Source organism: Besnoitia besnoiti, chromosome VII (genome assembly GCF_002563875.1).
Source record: "Besnoitia besnoiti strain Bb-Ger1 chromosome VII, whole genome shotgun sequence".
Lineage (NCBI taxonomy): Eukaryota > Apicomplexa > Conoidasida > Eucoccidiorida > Sarcocystidae > Besnoitia > Besnoitia besnoiti.
The window spans coordinates 1,822,536-1,840,985 of NC_042362.1; the positions used below are offsets into that span (position 1 = coordinate 1,822,536).

Sequence of the window (18,450 nt, forward strand, 5' to 3'; positions counted from 1 at the left end):
GCAAAACAGAAATAAGGTTAACTGCGTTTTGGTTTGCGCGCGGGGTGAGACGAGACACGACGGCCGATGAATCGGGTGATTCTCTGCTGCGCAGCAAGCTACCCCGTCGGGGAGGTTTTACAAGCTTGCCTGCTAGACGCAGCGCCAAGGAACCAGTCTCAATTGTCTAATTATCGCGCAGACAGAGCTTTTTTCTGCTGGGATACTCGCTGGAGCAGGGGCAAGAGCACCTTTTGTGGAGAATCCGGCAACGCTGACGGCGTCGAAAGGAGAGCGGTGAGTAAGCCGAGACACCGCGAGGTGACCGGCTGGCTGCGCGCTTGCCTTTCCCATCATTAAAACTCACGCATGCTGTAGGTCGAACATCGAATTCCGTCTCATTCAGTGGAAACTACCGGACAAATATGGAATGCTGTTGCTGGAATTCAGCAAGCGTCGGCGGCGTACCAGCAGATATTCTGACGCAGAACAAAAGGTCAGAACTCTTACCTTCCGGAACAGTTCCCCCCTGCAATCTCAGCCGCTTACAGTTGCGCTTTCGGAGCTGTTGGAGGCCTCTACCAGCCAAGCGATCACCTGAAATCGATTCAGACCGAAGAGAGCGGCTGAGGTCGCCCTTCGAAGTCTTACCCCCCGCTTAATTATGCGGAGACACAGCTTCCCCGTTGCACTACGGTATTCCGCGGGTTAAGGGGCTCGGCGCCGTAAAGACTCTAGTGAAGCTGCGCCTGTTTCTGCCGCAGCAATCCCCAGAGGTTGTGGCGCAACCTATTAAGTGTTCTGAACCCCACTCGGCGCGAGTTTCGACTTCCTGCACCGGGTGCAATCAAAGAAACGCATGATATGCATTCACTTCACAGCCGCTTCTATGCATGAGGGAGCTGAGAGCTAGCTGAAAGTAGACGTCACAAACTCCCAAACATATATCAGCACAGTCGGTGTTTACCGCATCCGTGGCCAAGTGGACATTTTGCGGCCTACAGAGTATGACGCCCAAAACTGGAAGCCCCATCCTTGCCTGCTACCAGCGAGGACAACACTAATGTAAGGAAACTTTATTTCTCAATGCACCCCTTTGCTTCCGTGGCGCATAGCAAAAGCCGCCTAGAGAGCACCAGCGAGAAAGCGGACGCTGACCGGCACGTCACCCTCAGGGTTGTGCGCCAGCATACAGTTTATATCGTGGGTGAGACTGTCAGCTCCCGGAGATGCGAATCCAGTTTCAGGCTGGCTTGGTGTTTGACGCTGTGGAGCCAGCTCGACACGACCGTCTGACTGACACGCTGAATCGATGGCCTAATGAAGAATGGCCTAGGATATCAACAAGAAGCACATTTGCTTCCTGGGTGAATAGGAGCTTCACGGAACCATCCAGACGAATTCCCACCACAGTGCTCATCTGGTCGGCGGCCGTGTATAAATCCTAAGCACAACGTGTATGTTCGCTGGATGGCAACCCCTGCATTACCAGACTGATTTGGTGGTTCGTTTTGTTGTGCTATTGGCAGGAACAACAAATGGTGACTGTGTCAGATGCCTCACTTTCGCCTGACTGCGTTAACTGTACGCGCATCGCCGCTCAACATACCACATGCATTCCGCGCGAGAGCTTGACTTTCACCTGTCAAGCGGATGCAGGGAAGCTCATTCCCCCCACTGAACTGAGAATCCACCGTTTTTCTCCCCCGGCTGAAGCCACTAGAGCTGCGTTACCTGGTTGGCACGGATCAGTTGCCAAAGAGGCGTGCCTCTGCTAAACGATGGTGAGGCAGTGCCCCGAAAGCCTCACGCAAGTATGAGGGTAGGCACAACAAGACACGCCACAAAGGCAGGCGCAGATGCGTCGCTTGTAGAAGGATTCTTCACCAGGTTTCTCGCACGGGACTTCGCGCAAAATGACCAATCAACCGGGGTGCTGGAAGACTGAGAAAGTGAGCGACTCCGGGCCTTAGAGCCACCCTGCGAAAAGCGGGCGCATGCGCGGCAGCAGCAAAAGAGTACGCAGCTTCTCAAAGTCCGCATGTTCAGAATCACAGGCGGTAGCACTCTACAGCCACCCAACGCCGCTGTCCTGCATTTTAGAGAATCACTCGCCGATGGCGTCGGTGATGATCAACCACTCATTCGTACCAGGGCTCATTTTTTAGTGCTCGCAGGTCGCGCAGCTCCCAGCGAGTCTCGGGGCAGCACACGCGATTGGAGTATACTGTTTTTTCGTCACTTTCATTCTGTTTGCTGCCTCTGCATCTCTGTATACCATCCAACTGAGGCCTCCGTTTACAGACTGAGAACTTCCCTGCCTTAGAGACGTTGTGGTTCTGGCGTCGTGTGCGAACGACGACTCTGCCTGAAGTGTATGCATGTTACTCGTGTGGGCTGGAGGAGACCTCACGCATCGCCGTGCGTCACGGATCGATTTCGCCTCCGTTACTTAATTTCCTCTTGTCTTCGTCACCATGGCTGGCTGGTGAGTGGGCACGGTGAAGGGACTGCTAGCTGCGACTGCATGTTGTCCGCACTGAGTCGCGCAAAATCACAGGTCACGGAATCAATTGACGTCCAGAGCTCCCCAACTGTGGATCTGACGCCCGAAGGACCGCTGCAGAACAGAGAGGGAGATTTGGACTGCCGTGTGTGCGGCGCGGCCGCTATCCCTTCCCGCCCCCGATGATCATCTGAGGTCTGTCGTTTCTTCGTCGTTTTCGTTGCTGACGTTCGCTCCAGTAGCGGATGAGTCCAAGACGAATTTCCCTCGAAAACGCGGCTCGGAATCAGGATAAAACGTCGCTTCTTTCGGCATTTTTCTTCCCGCAGGTGGCCGTTCGGGGGCGGCTCGTCTGCCTCGAGCAACGCGACGGCGGCGACAACTCTGCCGAAAAGCGAATTCGATGAATTCGTCCCTCCGCCGCCTGCTGGTGGGGCCGTCGCGCCTCCTCGTAAGTCCGGCGCGCTGACAAAAACTCGTTTCTTCATGTAGGCACCTTGCCAGCGTCGCTTCCGCCGAGGCCGAATAGAATGCAGGCCTCATGGGCGCGCCTGTTAAACGCGGCCATGCACGACGAACACTCTCCGTCTGTCTGAGAAAAGCAGCTTAGGGTGACACAGAGCCACGCCGGGCAATAAAGATCGTGCCCATGCTTTCTGTGCCGATAACTCGCAGCGGTGTCGCAGACTGTTCCGAGTGAAGCACGCTTGTGTCTCTGCGGAACTTGTATTTTCCGCGTTCTGTCGCATGTCGTTTCTTCTCAGCCCCTCCCAAGGCACTGGGCGCCACAACGGTGGACGTCAACGCGCCCTTCAAGTCCTTTACCCCTCCGCCGCCTGCGCCACCAGGTGAGTTTCGTCAGTTGAACGCTGAAGCCAAGACGCAATTCCCGCTCTGCCACGTCTGACCCGAGCTCTGTTCATCCCTGCCTTGGGCGCTGCGGTTCTCTAACTCTGGATGGGGAGTCGTAAGACTACAGGGGGCATCTCGCGCGCTCTGCTGCGGCAAAGGCACCTTTCTCATTCTTTTCTAGTCGCAGGTCTCAGTCGTCCTTTTGTAAGCCGCTTTCCAGTCGTCCTTTGGTGCGCTCTCGCGTGTGTGTCTTTGCGGCTCGTGCGGACAGTGTCGTCTACGTTTTGCTGCAATGCATGCGTCGCAGTTCCCTCGTCTGCGCCGTCCTCTTCGGATCGTGCCTCCTCCTCCGCTTCCTCTTCTTCTCTCTTCTCCATGCCCTCGCTGAATGTCGGCAAGTCTGAGGACTACTACGCCAAAGAAGACTTTTCGAAATACTCGTAAGAAACGCCGTGCTCTTCCAGGATCGCCTCTGCAGTCCCGACTCTCTCATGTACAAGTTCTTTCGTTCGACCTTGTTTGTGGCTTTCCTCCTCCTTAGTCCACATATAAATATGTATATTTATGCATTTCTGTATATATATATATGTATCTACATGCAGCCGAGAGGCTCTTGTACCTCTGCAGGGGCGTGACCGACCGTCTGCCGACTTTGTGCGTCATGCCATCAGCACGCGAATCCGAGTATACAAGAAAATATATACATATTTATATATGTATGTAGTTGTGTCCCTGTGTGTGTGTTCGTCTGTTTGAACACATGCGCCCCGGCCTTTCTTTTTAACGTGAGGCGAGCGGAGGTTGCAAATCCTTCGGCTTTGAGCGCGTGCGAGTCTGCGTTCTTCAGATCGCCGTACTCAGAATCGCCCGGCGTGTATGACCGCGAATACGTCGAGGAGGAGCGCCGGCGCCTGCAGGGAGGCCGCGAGGTCTCCTTTCTCGATCGCCACGTGAAGAACCCGAGGATGCGGAACTGCCTCGAGGGCGTCAAAACGGGCATGAAGATGGTGAGTGAAGGCGAGCGCGCGACCAGAAAGGCTGACGTGGTTGAGGTGTCTCCGTGGGCGGATTCAGACGCAAGTGCGGGCGGCACGCCGCCCTTCGCGGCGCTCTCTCATTTGTGTTTTTCTCTCTCTGTTGCGCGTTTTGGCTGCTTGTTCAGGGAGCAGCTGTCGGCGGCATTTTCGGGTTTCTGACTGGCGGATACGCGGCTGTCGTGAACAGAAACCTCCTAATTCTCCCCGTCTCAGTGGTAGGTGACAGCCGCGCACTACGGCGCAATGCTCCTCTGCAGCCTCTCCTTGTCTGCGTGTCTATTTCATTTAGGATTTGTGGTGCATGGCCTGCTGTTTGGCGTCTTGGCTTCGTGGTAGCGGCGCGCGCCTCGCGGCGAATCAGGAACGCGTTTCAAAGACGAAAGGACGGTTGTTTAGCTGAACATTCGTGTTTGCAAGCGTTTCAGACTGAGCACTGTCGAATGATGGCTGCGTTGAAGGCGTGCGTTTGCAGCATTAGTCGCGAGAGTCAGGAGGGATCCAGAAGTGCAAGGTCGTGGGAGCGTGTTCCTTTTTGCATTTTGATGTGATGCAGGTGGGCGGCGCCGTGAGTTTCGGCTTTTTCCTCGGCTGCGGCATGGTGATCCGATGCGATGAAGCCTCGAGCTCGTCTGCGTCGTCTGCGGCGCGCTTGGCGAACGACAAGCGCTTCCGCTTCCCTGTCAAGGCTCTGCACAGCAACGCAGCCGCTATGCCGCGGTTCCCCGAGACTACGTGCCGCTTTCCCGCTCTCGAGCGCCGATTCCGATAAGCGCGCGGTGTGCATATACCGCAAGACGGCTGCAGACCAGGCAGGAGTAACGGTTTCTTCGTACGCGTGCGTGCGAGGCTCTGAGTTCGTCCGGCATCCGGGGTTTCGTGCGTGGCTTCGAGATGCTTCAAGCGAGGCAGGCGTAACTGTGGAGGGCGGTTTGCGCCGGCCGCCCAGCGTCTCGGATGCGTGAGACTGCGGCACGCGGCCTAGAAGGGTCGACGAGACGGTGTTTGCGGAGCTATTCCATCTCGCCTGTTGAGGACATCCGCATATGTCTGATGCTAGCTCGGGTCCTCCCCTTTCCTGTGCGGAGTTGGTCTGTTCCGAATTTCCGTGTTTCTGTGGCGACAGCTTCGGCCTTTTGCCGTCGGCGGCCTCTCAGCCGTCTCACCTCCTGTCTGCATCGCGGCGATGCTTCTCTGTTCGTTTCTGTAGACTAACACGCTAATCCTTTGTTTGCGTCCATACCGCAGGCTTCGCCGCGCCTCCCGCACGCACGTGAATCTCTCGGTTGCGTTGTAAAAACAAAAACCGACAGCCCCCCTACGACGAAGCGCAGGGGAGAGCTGTTTTTCGTTTCCCTGAATCGTCACCGACACGCGGACCAAAGTTGCGCTTGTCTCTTGAGAGCAGCACGCGTGGCTGCCCAGGAGCGAGTCGGTCGAGAGGGCGCGTAGCGCGCCCTTTTTTCTCGCAGTTGCTGGGCTGCGGTGGAGCACGCAGTGTGGTCGACGTGGCACGGATCGTTGACTGGGCCCAATTTACGCAAAGCGAAGCCGGAGGCTCGCTTCAAGTTTGGGGAGACACGACGCAGACACCTTGAGCGAAACACAAAATCAGCCGCTTGCATCTCCAGCCGCGCACTGAGACACTCTTCACGTTCCTTCGCAGACTCGCCAGCGCAGACTTCCACGAGAGAAGCGCGTCCTCAGCGTGCTGCGGCGGCACCTTTCCTTTGTTTCCCATGAAATCCGTTTAGAAGAAGAGGCTGTTCCTAAGCGCCAGGTATTCTTGGGCATTGAATCCATGAGCGCGAACACGCGAGCACGCTTCCACAAATTTGATGCGGGACAACAGAGCTCTGAACTTATCCGACCCTCGCTCGTTCGGTACGCTTGCCGGCCGACTGAGGAGAGGCGGCAACCTGGAAGGCGTCGAACGTGAACAATCGAGACAAGACCTGTCGATATCTATGTTTAGAAAACACAGGTGGCAGTGCGAAAAGACGGCACACGCACGCGCCTGACGCAAACCTCAGGGCCGCGGGGCATGCCGCTGCCCTCCCCCCCCGTCCCCCTAAATCGAGCCGTGAGACATCTTCTCAGCGCCTCAAAGCATCATGTCGTCTTGCCTTGCGGCGTTGAGGACGTCGGCGGCCTGTGCGCGTCTGACGAAGTATTTGAGCTCGAATTCTTGTTTGCGCCGAGCGTCCTCGATGTGCTTCAGCTGCTGCTTCGCGGCCTTGTCGTTTTTCCACCAGCTCCAGAGTTTGCTGCCGCCGGCATAGAGCGCCACGAATCCCGCGAGCCACGCGAGATTCTTCACGAGCGAGTTGTGCGACTGCCGCTGGGGCTCCGCGACGGTCGCCTGGTAGATGCTGCGAACCGCGCCGGGCGCGTACTCCTGCTGGCTGCTGTCTGAGAAGGCGTCGCTGCCTCGGGGCGCGGAGAGCTTGAATTCAAACACGGAGGGGTCCGCCCCTCCGGAGACGCGGTGCTTCAGCTGAGCTTGGTCTCGGCTGCTGAGTTTGCCGACGTCGACGGAGACTTGCAGCGCGTCTGGCGAGCCGTGGAAGCTGAAAGGCGAGTTCAGGTCGCCGGCGTCCGCGGCGTAGTCCCACAGGGCTTCGTGAGACAGCCGCGACAGGACCGCGCGTTCTGCAGCGCTCGCCGCCGGCGCCCCAAAGTCCGACTGCAAGTTCAGCAGCGCCGGAGGAGGCGATCCAGCCGCAGACGCATCGACGCCCACGAGCCCCTCGAACGTCGCGGCGTTTCGGCGCGGACCCAGTAAGTGATTGGAGACACTCAGACCCACGAACGGCGCCAGGGCTTTCATCAGCTGCTTGTGCGCTGAATACAGACATCCGCGCGGCCAGACACGAGGCACCGCATGCACTAAGGGGCCGCTCGCTTGCGCAGCACTGCGCGACGCAAAAACATGCGTCCACGCGGGACATCATCCAGCAGTCTATCCATCTGGTTCTGTTCTACAATGACTCTCGAGTCACGCCGAACTCTTCACGGGGCTGAATCCCGAGATCTACTTGTCCACATATGCATCTACATAGACTTATCCAGTCGCTTAAGCCATATACACACATAATTATATACTCTTTATGGACACATCTATATGTGTACTTATTTGTATATACATTCTTGTCGAGCCGCTCGGCTCAGACATTTGGACAGCACGCGGGCAGAGACGCGGAGAAGGCCGTGGACGGACGCAGAGGACGTGACTCGCGCGTGAGCCTCACCAGACGCCTTCGATTTTTGCGGTTTCGTCTGCCACATGGAGCAGTCGAGCTTGGCTGCGCTGCGGTAGGCCGCGGGGCGCTCGAGCCTGCAGAGGGCCTGCGCGCGCAGCGCGGCGGTATCTGCCGCTCCGGAGCCTGCAGCGTCTGCGGCCTCAGCGGCCGCCGCAGCAGCGGCCGCCAACTCCAGTTGGAGAAGCGTGTCGAGAGAGGCGACGACGCTCAGCGGAAGGGGAATGCGCGGCTGCGCGGGCACCGTGACAGCGACGTTGTCCAAGACCTCCAGCTCGTAGGACCGCCCAAACGCCGCCAGCGGGTTCACCCGCGACCGCACGACGACTGTGACGCCCCAAGGCCCTGGCTGCTGCTCTGCGCACATAAAACGCGCAAATAAAGATGTCGCAAGTCAGTCACACGCTTCAACACAGATAGGGATACATGCGCACATCAACTTCTATATATCCGTAGACGAGTTTGGTTGTGTGTATATCGTGTAGGAGCAGCGCGCGGGCGTTGGAGAGTCACTAGAAGAAAAGCCAACGTGGACGCTAGACCCAGCTCCCCGCATGTGGTCGCATGCGGGATTCCGCGATGAACTGCTTCGTGGATGCCGGTGCTGTGAGCTGTTTGCTTCTCAGGAGATGAGGCTAGCGACTCCGGCATTCGGGGCTTCACCTAAAACGACGACGCTCGGCGCCAAGGCGGCGCGAGCCTGTCCCTCCACGGGTGTCTTCAGAGGCCCGCAGAGGCGCGTCTTACCTACGACGCCGCGACGCAGACTTTTTCACACATGGCTCGAGGGGGTCGCGCCGTCGCGCCTTTGACTCACCAGTCACGTCTTCGTCCTCTGTGTCTTCTGGAATGAACTGCGGCGGCTGACCGTCCTGGGTGCAGAGGATGGAGGCGCGCGATCCAGTTTGAGGCTCGAGGTCAGGCGCGCCTTCGGTGAAGACTTTGTTGTTTGGCGTGAGAGGCAGAGTCGTTGGGAGTGGTGCGTCTCGCGCGCCAGCCTCAGTCTCGTCTCCATCGTCCTCGCTGCCGCCCCTAAGGTAGCGGACATCTGCAAGGTAATATTTGACATGTTGCCGAGTTGTCGCCTCGCGAACCGCGTCGATGACGGCGACCGCCAGCCAGGGGGCGTGCGCGCAGGTGAGCAAGCCGTTGGCGGCCTTTTTCAGACCGAAGGCGGCGTTGAAGCCCTGGGGCAGCTGCTTGCCGAGGTCGCGGAACACTTGCTCGTCGGCGATGCGGTCGCGGTCGCGCGAAAAACCCCTAAACTTGAGAGACTGTTGCGGCGCGACGCTGATGACATAAGGCGAGTCCTCGTCGAGTTCCTCCAGAGTCTCCACGGGCACCCACTCGCGGCGCTTCGCCTCCTCCGCCAGAAGCTTTAGAAAGCTCTTTCGCAGCTTGCGCCACGTCCCAGACGACCGCACGGTCGCGTGAGCAGGCCTCACGCGGATTGCAGGCTCGCCGGCGGCTTGCTGAAGAGGGCAAAGCCCCGCGAAAAAACAAACGAGAAAGACGAACAGAGGCGCCTTGACGGGCAGCCGGAGTCGCCTACTGGACCGCGAAGGAGCCGGTTGCATGGTGAAAACTTTTTGTTTGAAACGCTGTGAAGCAAAACAAACTGTCGCCGACTGCGGACCCTGAAGTGGAGTCCACGCCCCCAGGGCCTTCTCCGCTGAAATGGTGGGGGAGAGGGAGAAAGCTCCTCCAACGTGAACCAGTTGAGCGCGCAGGCTTCTGCGAGCGGCGTCAGACGCTGCACATGGTCGGCTGTCCGTTGCGCGTAGTTCCCGTCAGACCGCGCGGTCATCCCGCTGCTCCATTTCCACTGACGGCTGGCTCGCGAACGGTGTCCGTTGGAGGTTTTGGAGTTCGAGGACCGACTGTCTCCCAGCCGCTCACGACGCGGCCGAAGGCGTCAATGCGAGACGGCGTTCTGCGAAGAAGCAGTCGACTCGCGGAGCCTCAAAAAAGCTCTCAACGGGGCCGAAAAAGCGGCTGGGAGCCAGTCATCCGGAGTTGAAGACACTCATAAGATCTCAGAGAGGAGAGAACTACTGAGAAGAGGTTCTCAAACAAGTGACACGCGGACAGGCGTGTTTTAGTCTCTCGCTCGCGGGCGCGGGTGGAGTCTGGTGCGCTGAGACCTGGGGCCTTTAGTAGGGGTTAGGTAAAGGCGGGGCGAACAGAACAAATGTGGCAGCTCGCGACGAAATCGACGCCGTGAGAGGAAACCAGCAGGAAAAAGATAAATATGGGAACTGCACTGTACCCTCGGGACTGAATCAAGAAGGATCGCGACCCAGTCTCTGCATGTTAAACGCGGCTGCATCGCCGCAGAGGTGCCGCCTTGCACGTGTTTGACGCCTCAGCGTTGATGAGAGGCTCTCTGTTTCCTCGCGTTTCGCTCTCGAGGCCGAAACAGTACACGCATTTGAGTTCCGCGGAGGCTCAGATTCGGGTTTGGTGGCGTTTTCTCAACGAGGGTGGCCTTTTTGCGGGCAAAATTCGCCTAAGTCGTGTGTGCTCGCCTGCGCGACCCGCGAGCCGCGCAGTCCCGCGCCCGCCGCCTCGTGCGGCTCCGCGGCGCGTCCGAGAGAGAGAAGGGAGACAGGGCGCGCGCTGGTTTCGGGGCGAGTCGCAGACCGCCAGACTCCGAGGCGTGGAACAAAGCTGCAACCAGGCGCAGGTTCACTCCACAGAAAAGGGGGAGGGGGAGGGGAAAGGGAACCGAATTTGACACGACGGCGGCAAGGAAGTCTTTACGCCGGAGTGAGGGTATCCAGCAAGGCGAGGCCGTCGAGGCTCAGCGGGTCGCCGCCCAGGCGAGGAAACCGAAACGATAGAAGACTTCCACGTCACCGATGCAGCCATCGATGAGCAAATGAAGCATTCGCATCCCTCCAGAGTGCCTGGTGGCTCTACGGGACACCACGTCAGAGCTGCGAGAGAGGCAGACCACAGAAATCAGGAAGGCGCATTCGCATGACGCGTGTCTCACGGGAAGGTGTAATGAACACAAGGCAGTTATAAAAAAAAAAAACAGCCTTCAGGTGTGGTTTTACTGATTCGGCACTTGCTTTGTGCTGCGTCCACTGGTAAAATAGTGACGCATACTTGATGCCCAGCAGTGTGGGAGTTTAGGAGTCACTTCAAGGGCGATATTGAACTCTGTGGGGGACTGTGTGTCAGAGGCGCGCTCTCCTCTGCGCGGCCTCGCAGTGGAAAGTTTAGACCTCTCTCGTGATCCAGACTCCTCCCTCGCAGCCTGAGCGTTCCACGTATCGCACACGACGACCTTCTGGGTAGTGACCTCCGCGCTTTGATGCCAAAGCGCGGAGGTCCGCTCACACCGACCCCAGGACCCTCAGGTCGCCGCGACAGAGGGATCCGCCTCTGAAGAGACTGTGACGATTCAGCAGATTTTCCTCAGCCGATAAACTAACGGTACGAGCTCCTGTTCTGTTGAGGAGACTGCGACGATGCAGCTCCACCTGAGAATGGGCGAAAGACACACAACGCCTGTCGGCCGGAGAATACGAAGACCAAATCTCGACGCGTAGACTACACGTTTAGCACACACATGTATTTTCATATATTCATATATATTGATAGGTAGGCCCCCTTTTTTTGGTCAGCTGTAGACTCAGCTACAAGGGCTACTGTATTCGTATGATAGATTAGAAAATTAGAGATACTTGTGCACACAAATCTGTACCTCTATCTATCTGTCTGCCTATTTATCTGTCTGGCTCTATAAGTAGATAGATACGTATACGCTGCCACGCTGTACGCGCTTCACGTGGCGTTCGATTTCGATCTCGAGCTCTTCACTCGGCGAAGGCGAACCAGCGAATCTGTGCGAGACTTGCCGACTGACTCGGTCAAATCTAGTGAGAGCTCCTGAGTGAAGGCTGCCGATTTGTGAGAGAGCGAGGCATCACCCATTAGTGCTCGCACAAGTCCCCATCGGCCGGCCGACAGACTGTCGAATGGCAGCACCGCTCACGAGCGTGTTGACTGCGTTTCAAATAAGGGCGCTTGAAAAGTTAAAAACGCGAGTTGCCAGGAAAGCGGACTGAAGCGCGTACCCAACCGCCACCTCCTTCTATCTTCGAGGCAAACGCGTGCGCTGCAGGAACACCCGTCCAGCCTCCCCGAATTCGCCCTCCAGGTGCAGAATAGTGCGCTCTGCCACCTACACATATACAGAGACAGATATATACAAGGATATATAGATATGAAAGTATAGGCTTGATTTCGGGTCGTCCCCTCCTGTGTTGCAGAGGCTTCACTTTGGTAGAAAAGCTTTTCAGCCTCGGCGCCTCCACTCCTCGAGTTGCTCGCGCATGACGCGCTCCCTGTCTGCACGGTGAGCCTCGACGCCGGCGCGCATCGTCTCGGCAAGCAGCTCCAGGCCCTGTCCCTTCCGCGCGCTAACGGCGACGACCTGAATCTTCTGTCTTCTTCCGCCCTCACTCCTTTTTGCCTCGCTCGCGCGCGGCTCCAACGCTCTGCACTCCCTCTCTGGGCGCGTGCTCCGCGCTGCGTCTTGCGCGACACCTGCGTCGCGGCTTTCTGCTCTTTCTTCTGTCTCTTCCGCGCCTCTCAGGGGGGCCTGCAGGTCGCGTTCAGCCCTCAGGCGCGCGCGCGCTTCGCCCCGTGTGTCTCCTCCGGCGGGCGCTGGGGGGCCGTGGCGCTCGAGCGCGAGCTGCCGGAGGCGGGCGAGGCGCCGCTGCTGCTCGGGGCTGTTCAGTTCCCTCCACAGCCGATCGACGCTTCGGAGCGTCGCTGCTGGGCGCACGTCGCACTTGGTCGCGGCGAGGATGAAGGGCCGTGTCGCCAGACTCGCGCTGTACAGACAGACCTCGCGGTAGAGCGCGAAGAACGCCTTGAGGGGGTCGCGCGGGATTCGAGGCATGTCCGCAATCCATCTCCGGCTGTCGCCAGGCAGCGCGCAGAAAGGCTCGTCCGCGCTGTCCGCCCGCGCGTCGGCGCCGCCCTGCGCGCCGTCTGCCTCGGCGTCTGCGACGACCTCGGTGGCTGACTCGCCGCTGACGTCGACGACGTAGACGAGGAGGTTGGTTCGCTCGCAGTGTCTGAGGAAGGCGTGACCCATGCCCTCGTTCAGATGCGCGTGCTCCACGAGGCCAGGCAAGTCGGCGACCGTCAGCGTCTCGCCGGTGAGGAAGTCGATCTGCCCTACATTCGGCGCCGTCGTCGTGAAGGGGAACGCCGCCACGCGAGCTGCGCAGCGCGAGAGCGCCGCGAGAATCGAGGACTTGCCTGCGTTGGGAAAGCCGACCAAGCCCACGTCGGCGATGCACTTCAACTCAACCTCAAGCAGTCGCTCCTCCCCAGGCTCGCCGCGTTCGGCCTTGTGCGGGTCCGCGCGCGAGTTGCCGCGGCCGCCCCGCCCGCCGCGAGCCACGACCAGAGGCGCCGATGAGGCCACCAACTCGCCCAAAAACACGCGATCGTAGGCTACAGGCGCCGTTCCACCCCCGTCCCCACTGCCTTCAGCGTCTTCCATCTCCGCCGCGTCCTCTGTGTCCTCGGCCCCTTCGCACGGAGAGGCAGGCCGCGCTGCGTGGGCTTCGGAGCGACGTCTCCTTCGCGGCCTAAGCTCCCAAGCAACGGTTCCAGGCGGCACGTGAAGAATCGTGTCGCGGCCGTTTCTACCGGGGCGATGCATCTTGCCGCCGCCCTCGCCGTCCTCGCCGCGCGCCCAGCCCGGGAGGCTGCCCAGGCCCCCCGAGGCGCTCGCCGCGGAGAAGACGACCTTCGCCTCCCGCTCAGACTTCTTCGTCAGCGAAAAAACCGGCGGCCTCCGCGCGCCCGACTCCCCCTCGAAGGTGTGGAAGGCCGGCGATGATGCGGAGGCAAACGACAGAGAAGACAGCGAGGCAGAAGCCGAGGAAGAAGGCGAGCAGGAAGACGCGTGAGACGAGGGCTCGTCGCCGGCGACGGTAGCGGCTTTGCGAGTGGGCAGCACGCGAAGAATCACGCTGCCGCCATCGCCGCCCTTTCCGCCGGAGGGAACTCCTGGACCGACCAGGATCTGCTTCGCGTGCTTCGTGTAGCTGCAGGAGCCCGCGCCGCCGTCGCCGCCATACACGCGGACGACGCGCGAGTCCACGAAGGCAGACGAAGAGAAAGGGCGCGAAGGAAAGCCAGCAAACGCTCCGAAAAGGTGAGGACGCGGCCTCCGCGAAGGGCGAAACAAAGCAAGCGAACCCAGCGAAGCTGCGTGCGCAGGGCGCGGCGGAGACGGTCGACAAGATGCGGCAGAAGCTACGTAGCGAGGGAGCCCGCTGAGCGGGGAGGGAGAGGACGGAGAGTAAGATGAGCGCTGCGAGTCAACCGCTGAAAAACGGCGGGGTGGAGGACGAGAAACGTCAAACGCGTCATTCAGGAGAAAACAGGACGAAGAAAAAAAAGGGAAAACAGACGGAGAAAGAGACGAAGAACAGGACGAGGGTCCAGGAGAGTTTGCAGGCGAGTTTGCCCAAGGAAAGAAATGAACAGATACGTGACAAGAGCGCGAAGGAGGCCGAGGCAAGGCAGCGGTGGAAGTGACAGTCACTGCAGAAGGAGCAACACACGCGGCAGTCGAATACCAAGCGAGAAAAGAGCGTAACCTCGCACAGCACGGAGGAGAAGCCAGAGGCCCGCTGAAAGAGGAGAGAAGACGAGAAAAAGAGGTGTTTAGAGGCGCCGCATCCGGCGGAGAGGAAGACGAAGAGGCAAGTCTGAGTGTGGCTTTGCGAGTTCTGTCTTCTTTTTGTGCGTAGCAAAGCGTTCTTCCGCCTCGACGACTCAGAAGCGGCACAGGCTTGAAGCGGAAAGTCGCCGCCCTCATTTTCTGTTAAAACGAAAAACGGAACGCGCCAAAAGAAACCTGAACATCTTCGGCATCCAGAGCATATAGCGAGGTGGCGGGGTCCGGTGGAGGGAGAGGCTGCCGGATAGGCAAGCAATCTACTCGACTGGAGCGAGGCGACGGAGGAAGCAGCGCAGTGGGTGATAAAGCGCGTTTGAGGGGGACGAGAAAAACAATTTTCTTGAGACATGTGCAGTTTCTCGCGTCGCCTCAGTTCACTGAGGGCTTGGGATCACGCCAAACGGCTAGAAAGCAGAGCTGAAGGCCGATGCCTGCAGCAGATGCAGCAAAGAAAAGAGCTCTCGCTAGAAATACCGACTCCGCTTGGTGTGCAGGCACTGCTGAGAAATGACGAGAAGGCCGTTCGCTCCTTCCTCCGGCCTCCGCATCGGGGCATGTTTTGAGTGTGAGTAAACGAAAGAAAGCGAGATGAATAGCTAGTCAGGTCGATCGGCAAAGACGAAACCGACTCAATTTCAGCAAGCATTTTCACCGCATGCAGCTGCAGCTGTGCATACACACATGCAGTCGCGGTGTCTTTGTGTGTCGTGTTGCGTTCGCCGTTTCAACTCGCTGCAAACACAACTGTTATTCCGTTTCCAAACCCAGAGAGCAGGTCAAAATCTCTCAAACAGTCAGAGACAGGGGCTAAAGGGCTTCCTCCTCTTGCTCTTCCGTCTTGCTCCTGCCCTCGTCTCGCGGCGCATGCTGCGCAGCCCCGTTGCTCTGCACCGGCGTCTGCAGTTTGCGAAGGCCAGAAAAAGGAGAGGAGGCCGACTCCAGGGAATGCATCATTTGAGCAATGATAAAAGAGGAAACAGTAGGAGATGACACCTGAGAGATAGAGAAGAGAGGAGAGCGATGCGGCTTCGCCTTGCTCGACGAGACAGCGGCTGCAGCGTCGGCTCCCTCCTCCTCGTGCTCAATCCGCAGGTTCCGTCGTATTTGTCTCTCTTTTCGTTCTCGGCGCCTCGGCTCGGCCTTCTGTTTCCGGCTTTCCCGCATTCTCCGCTGGCGTGATCGCGATCTCGACCCGTTTTTTCTCAATTTTGCGAGCTTTTTCCTCAGAGTAGACCCCATGGGTCGACCGCCGGCCGCCGGGCCCTGTGAAGCCCCCGGTCTTCCGGCGATTCGTTCTTCGCCTCCTTCCGCTTCCCGCTCCGCCTCGCCCGCCGTTTCGTGTCACTCGCGCCGCCAGTCTTCTTCGCGAGCTCCGCCCCCTTCTTCCCGCTGTCCGCCGTCGTCTGACAGCTCGTCTCCGCTTTCCGCGGCGCCTGAATGGTTCTCTCGCCTCTCATCTTCCTCAGCGTCTGGCTTGCCTCCGCGGGGCGTTTCTGCGACTCTCTTCTCTCCTGCGTCGCCTCCAAATCCCTCCGCAGCCCGCGCTTCGTCTGCCTCCTGTTCCTCTGCCGCGGCGCGGCTCTCTCCTTCGCCGTTTGGTCGTTCTGACTCTCACGTCCCCCTTGTCTGTTTTCATTCCTGGCCTTCTGGCTGCTCTTCTCTGCCGCGGAGAGCTTCCGTCTCGTCTTCCTCCTCGGCGAGGAGAGGCGACCTCCGGCCGTTCGCGCGTCATCCTCTTCTCGTTGCTCGTTTGTTTCTTGCGCTGCAGTGTTTGGGCGCAGCTGCCTTCTCGGTTCAGTCTCGCGGCAGGGCGGCTCTGCATGCGACGCCCGTCTCTCCCACTTCCTCCTTCGCTGCTGCGTCCTTCTCGGCTCGGGCGTCATTTGCGTCCTTGTCTCCTCTTGCATCTCCGTGGGCGCAGCAAAGCAGAGACGCGCCTCTGCCAGGCTTCACGCGCTGTGACGCGTTTGCGTTCGCTTTCGCCACCTCTGCAGCTTCGCGCCTGTCGGCTTCATCCCTACGCGCCCGTGTGTCGCTCTCGGCGGCGCGCACCGCGTCTCTGCGTCTCTGCACTGTTCAGCGAGAGACGCGTTCTCCCGCTTCGCCGTTGTGCGTCGTCGCTGACGGCGCGCCAGGCAGCAGTTCGTCCGCGGCGCGGCTCATCGGCGGCTGCGCGCGAGGTGAGCCAGAGACGTCTCTTTGCGCCGCGAAGCGCGCGCGGAGTGCGGGCGCGGAAAGCGCTTTTCCGAGTTTCGGCGCGAGCGACGGCGCTCCCGAGCGAGGCGACGCGCCCGCGCCGCCAGCAGCAGAGCAGAGCTCCGGGGAGGCCGTCGCGGGGGGCGGAGGGGAGGATGAAGGCGAGGCGCAGGTCGCGGAGGCAGCACCCGTCGACGAAGAGGACGGGGAAGAGAGGGCGAAGGCCATCGTGGAGGCGGAAAAACGCCTGAGGCCTTCCAAGGCGCTGGGGAGCGTCCTCTCGGCGGAGAGCCTCGAGGTGCAGACCCTGCTGAACGAGTCGAACAGCGGGGCTGGAGCCCAACACGCCTGGGAAGCAGACTACGAGGATCTCGAGCCTTCCGGAGTGAGTCGCCAGAGGCCGTATTGGCCTCGCTGATGTGTGCTAGACGGTAACTTCCCCCACGCTAAACTTTGACTTACTGAACCAACGTGGTATCATGAAAGGACAATGCAGACGCTGCTTGCAGCTTCGACACCGGCCTCCGCGGCTGAGCTTCCTAACCCGCCTCGGCCTCCTCCCGCGCCTCTGTGCGACTTCTGCGCATCTGAGCCAATCGTGTCGAGTCTCCCTACCCTCTTCTGTCTGTAGCAGGAATTCTGCGTCATCTTTCTGCGAGTATGTATTTTTTTTCAACAGCCTTTTCAGCAGGCTTTCCTAAAGGCACACTACCGGAAGAACTTCCGCATGCACGAAGCGGACTGCGGAAGCGAAGCGTTCCAAGTCGCCTCGCTGACGGCGCGCATCAATTACCTCACGCAGCATCTTCTTCTGCACCGAAAAGACCTCTCGGCCGTCCGCGGCCTGCGCGCGCTCGTTGTCAGGAGACGAAAGTGAGAAAACAGAGAGAAGCGCATGGGTAGATCCTGAAAGTCTAGTTTCGTGCCTACATCCACGCGCGCGATTCCAGCGATCCCGAGTCTTACATGCCCAGAGCGGTTAGTACCGTCTATGCATGCGCCTCTCTCTCCATATATATATATATATATATATATATATATATATATATATATATATATATATCCATATCTGTCTATCTGTCTATCTATATTTGTATATGTATATATATTTATATGCGGGGCCGGTCACGGCTGTCGAAGAACTATCGCGAGAACGCGGGTGTATATATACATATATGTTGATGAATGCGTCGAAGGATAAATTTTTTTATTGGCACTGTGAGAAGGTTGTCGTCGACTGGGTGAAACAGCTCGCTCGCGTCAGATGCTCGAGCGAAGACATTCCTACAATTTCTTCCCTACTTTTTCCCGTCCTTTTTTTGATCGTGTGAATCTTCTCTATGCGAGAGATGCTGGCAACTGGAGACTCTGAGACGCGCGAGGAGGGCGCACTCAGAAGCTTCGCAACTTTTTTTCCTCGCTTTCGTCTCTGTTTGCCCGCGGCTATTTGGAGACGGTCGTACCCAACCCTAAACCCTAACCTCATTCCTTTCCTCTCCACTCGAGGTCGCGTTTTTTCAGAGTTTTTGAGGTCTCCGCTCTCTCTGATTTTCTCGCGCTTGCAGACACCTGCAGTATCTCGCACGAACCAAGCCTGGCGTCTACTACCACCTCCTCCGCGCGCTTAACTTGAAGCCCGTAGTCGTTCCTGGTGCGTGACCGCCATGCAAGCAACTGAATCGTTTTGCCGCACTCCTTCTTTGCCTCGTGCTGTTTCGCATGCGGAAATCAACTCCGCCTCCGCCAGCTGCGTCACCGTGCTGCATTGTCTGTCTCCTCTCCCGTCCTCGCCCTCTGTGTGTGCGCAGCCTACGAGCCTCGCGTCGTGTCTGGGGTCTGGCGTTTCGTGTTGTAGCCGAGCTTGATTTCTCCGCCCTGTAGGATGCGGCCTTCGCTTCGGCC

At 58.8% G+C, this 18,450-nt stretch overlaps 5 protein-coding genes across 5 annotated transcripts; 3 read left to right on the top strand and 2 right to left on the bottom strand.

The window, feature by feature from the left end:
- Positions 1–2,456: 2,456 nt before the first annotated feature.
- On the top strand, positions 2,457–3,392 carry BESB_078570 (uncharacterized protein; the record flags this gene model as incomplete). The annotated part of the gene is made up of 3 exons (XM_029366219.1): positions 2,457–2,467; positions 2,815–2,936; positions 3,250–3,392. The coding sequence occupies 3 exons, from the start codon at positions 2,457–2,459 to the stop codon at positions 3,390–3,392; spliced, it is 276 nt and encodes a 91-aa protein (XP_029217650.1).
- Positions 3,393–3,712: 320 nt separating this feature from the next.
- BESB_078580 (uncharacterized protein) lies at positions 3,713–5,143 on the top strand (the record flags this gene model as incomplete). Its single annotated transcript, XM_029366220.1, has 4 exons — positions 3,713–3,777; positions 4,185–4,344; positions 4,500–4,589; positions 4,928–5,143. 4 exons carry the CDS (start codon positions 3,713–3,715, stop codon positions 5,141–5,143), a joined length of 531 nt encoding a protein of 176 aa, XP_029217651.1.
- Positions 5,144–6,475: 1,332 nt separating this feature from the next.
- Positions 6,476–9,208, bottom strand: BESB_078590 (uncharacterized protein; the record flags this gene model as incomplete). The annotated part of the gene is made up of 3 exons (XM_029366221.1): positions 6,476–7,215; positions 7,623–7,988; positions 8,449–9,208. 3 exons carry the CDS (start codon positions 9,206–9,208, stop codon positions 6,476–6,478), a joined length of 1,866 nt encoding a protein of 621 aa, XP_029217652.1.
- Positions 9,209–11,940: 2,732 nt separating this feature from the next.
- Positions 11,941–14,490, bottom strand: BESB_078600 (uncharacterized protein; the record flags this gene model as incomplete). The annotated part of the gene is made up of 1 exon (XM_029366222.1): positions 11,941–14,490. The coding sequence occupies one exon, from the start codon at positions 14,488–14,490 to the stop codon at positions 11,941–11,943; it is 2,550 nt and encodes an 849-aa protein (XP_029217653.1).
- Positions 14,491–15,589: 1,099 nt separating this feature from the next.
- BESB_078610 (ribosomal protein RPS15) lies at positions 15,590–18,207 on the top strand (the record flags this gene model as incomplete). The annotated part of the gene is made up of 3 exons (XM_029366223.1): positions 15,590–16,933; positions 17,228–17,421; positions 18,114–18,207. The coding sequence occupies 3 exons, from the start codon at positions 15,590–15,592 to the stop codon at positions 18,205–18,207; spliced, it is 1,632 nt and encodes a 543-aa protein (XP_029217654.1).
- Between the last annotated feature and the right edge of the window lie 243 nt (positions 18,208–18,450).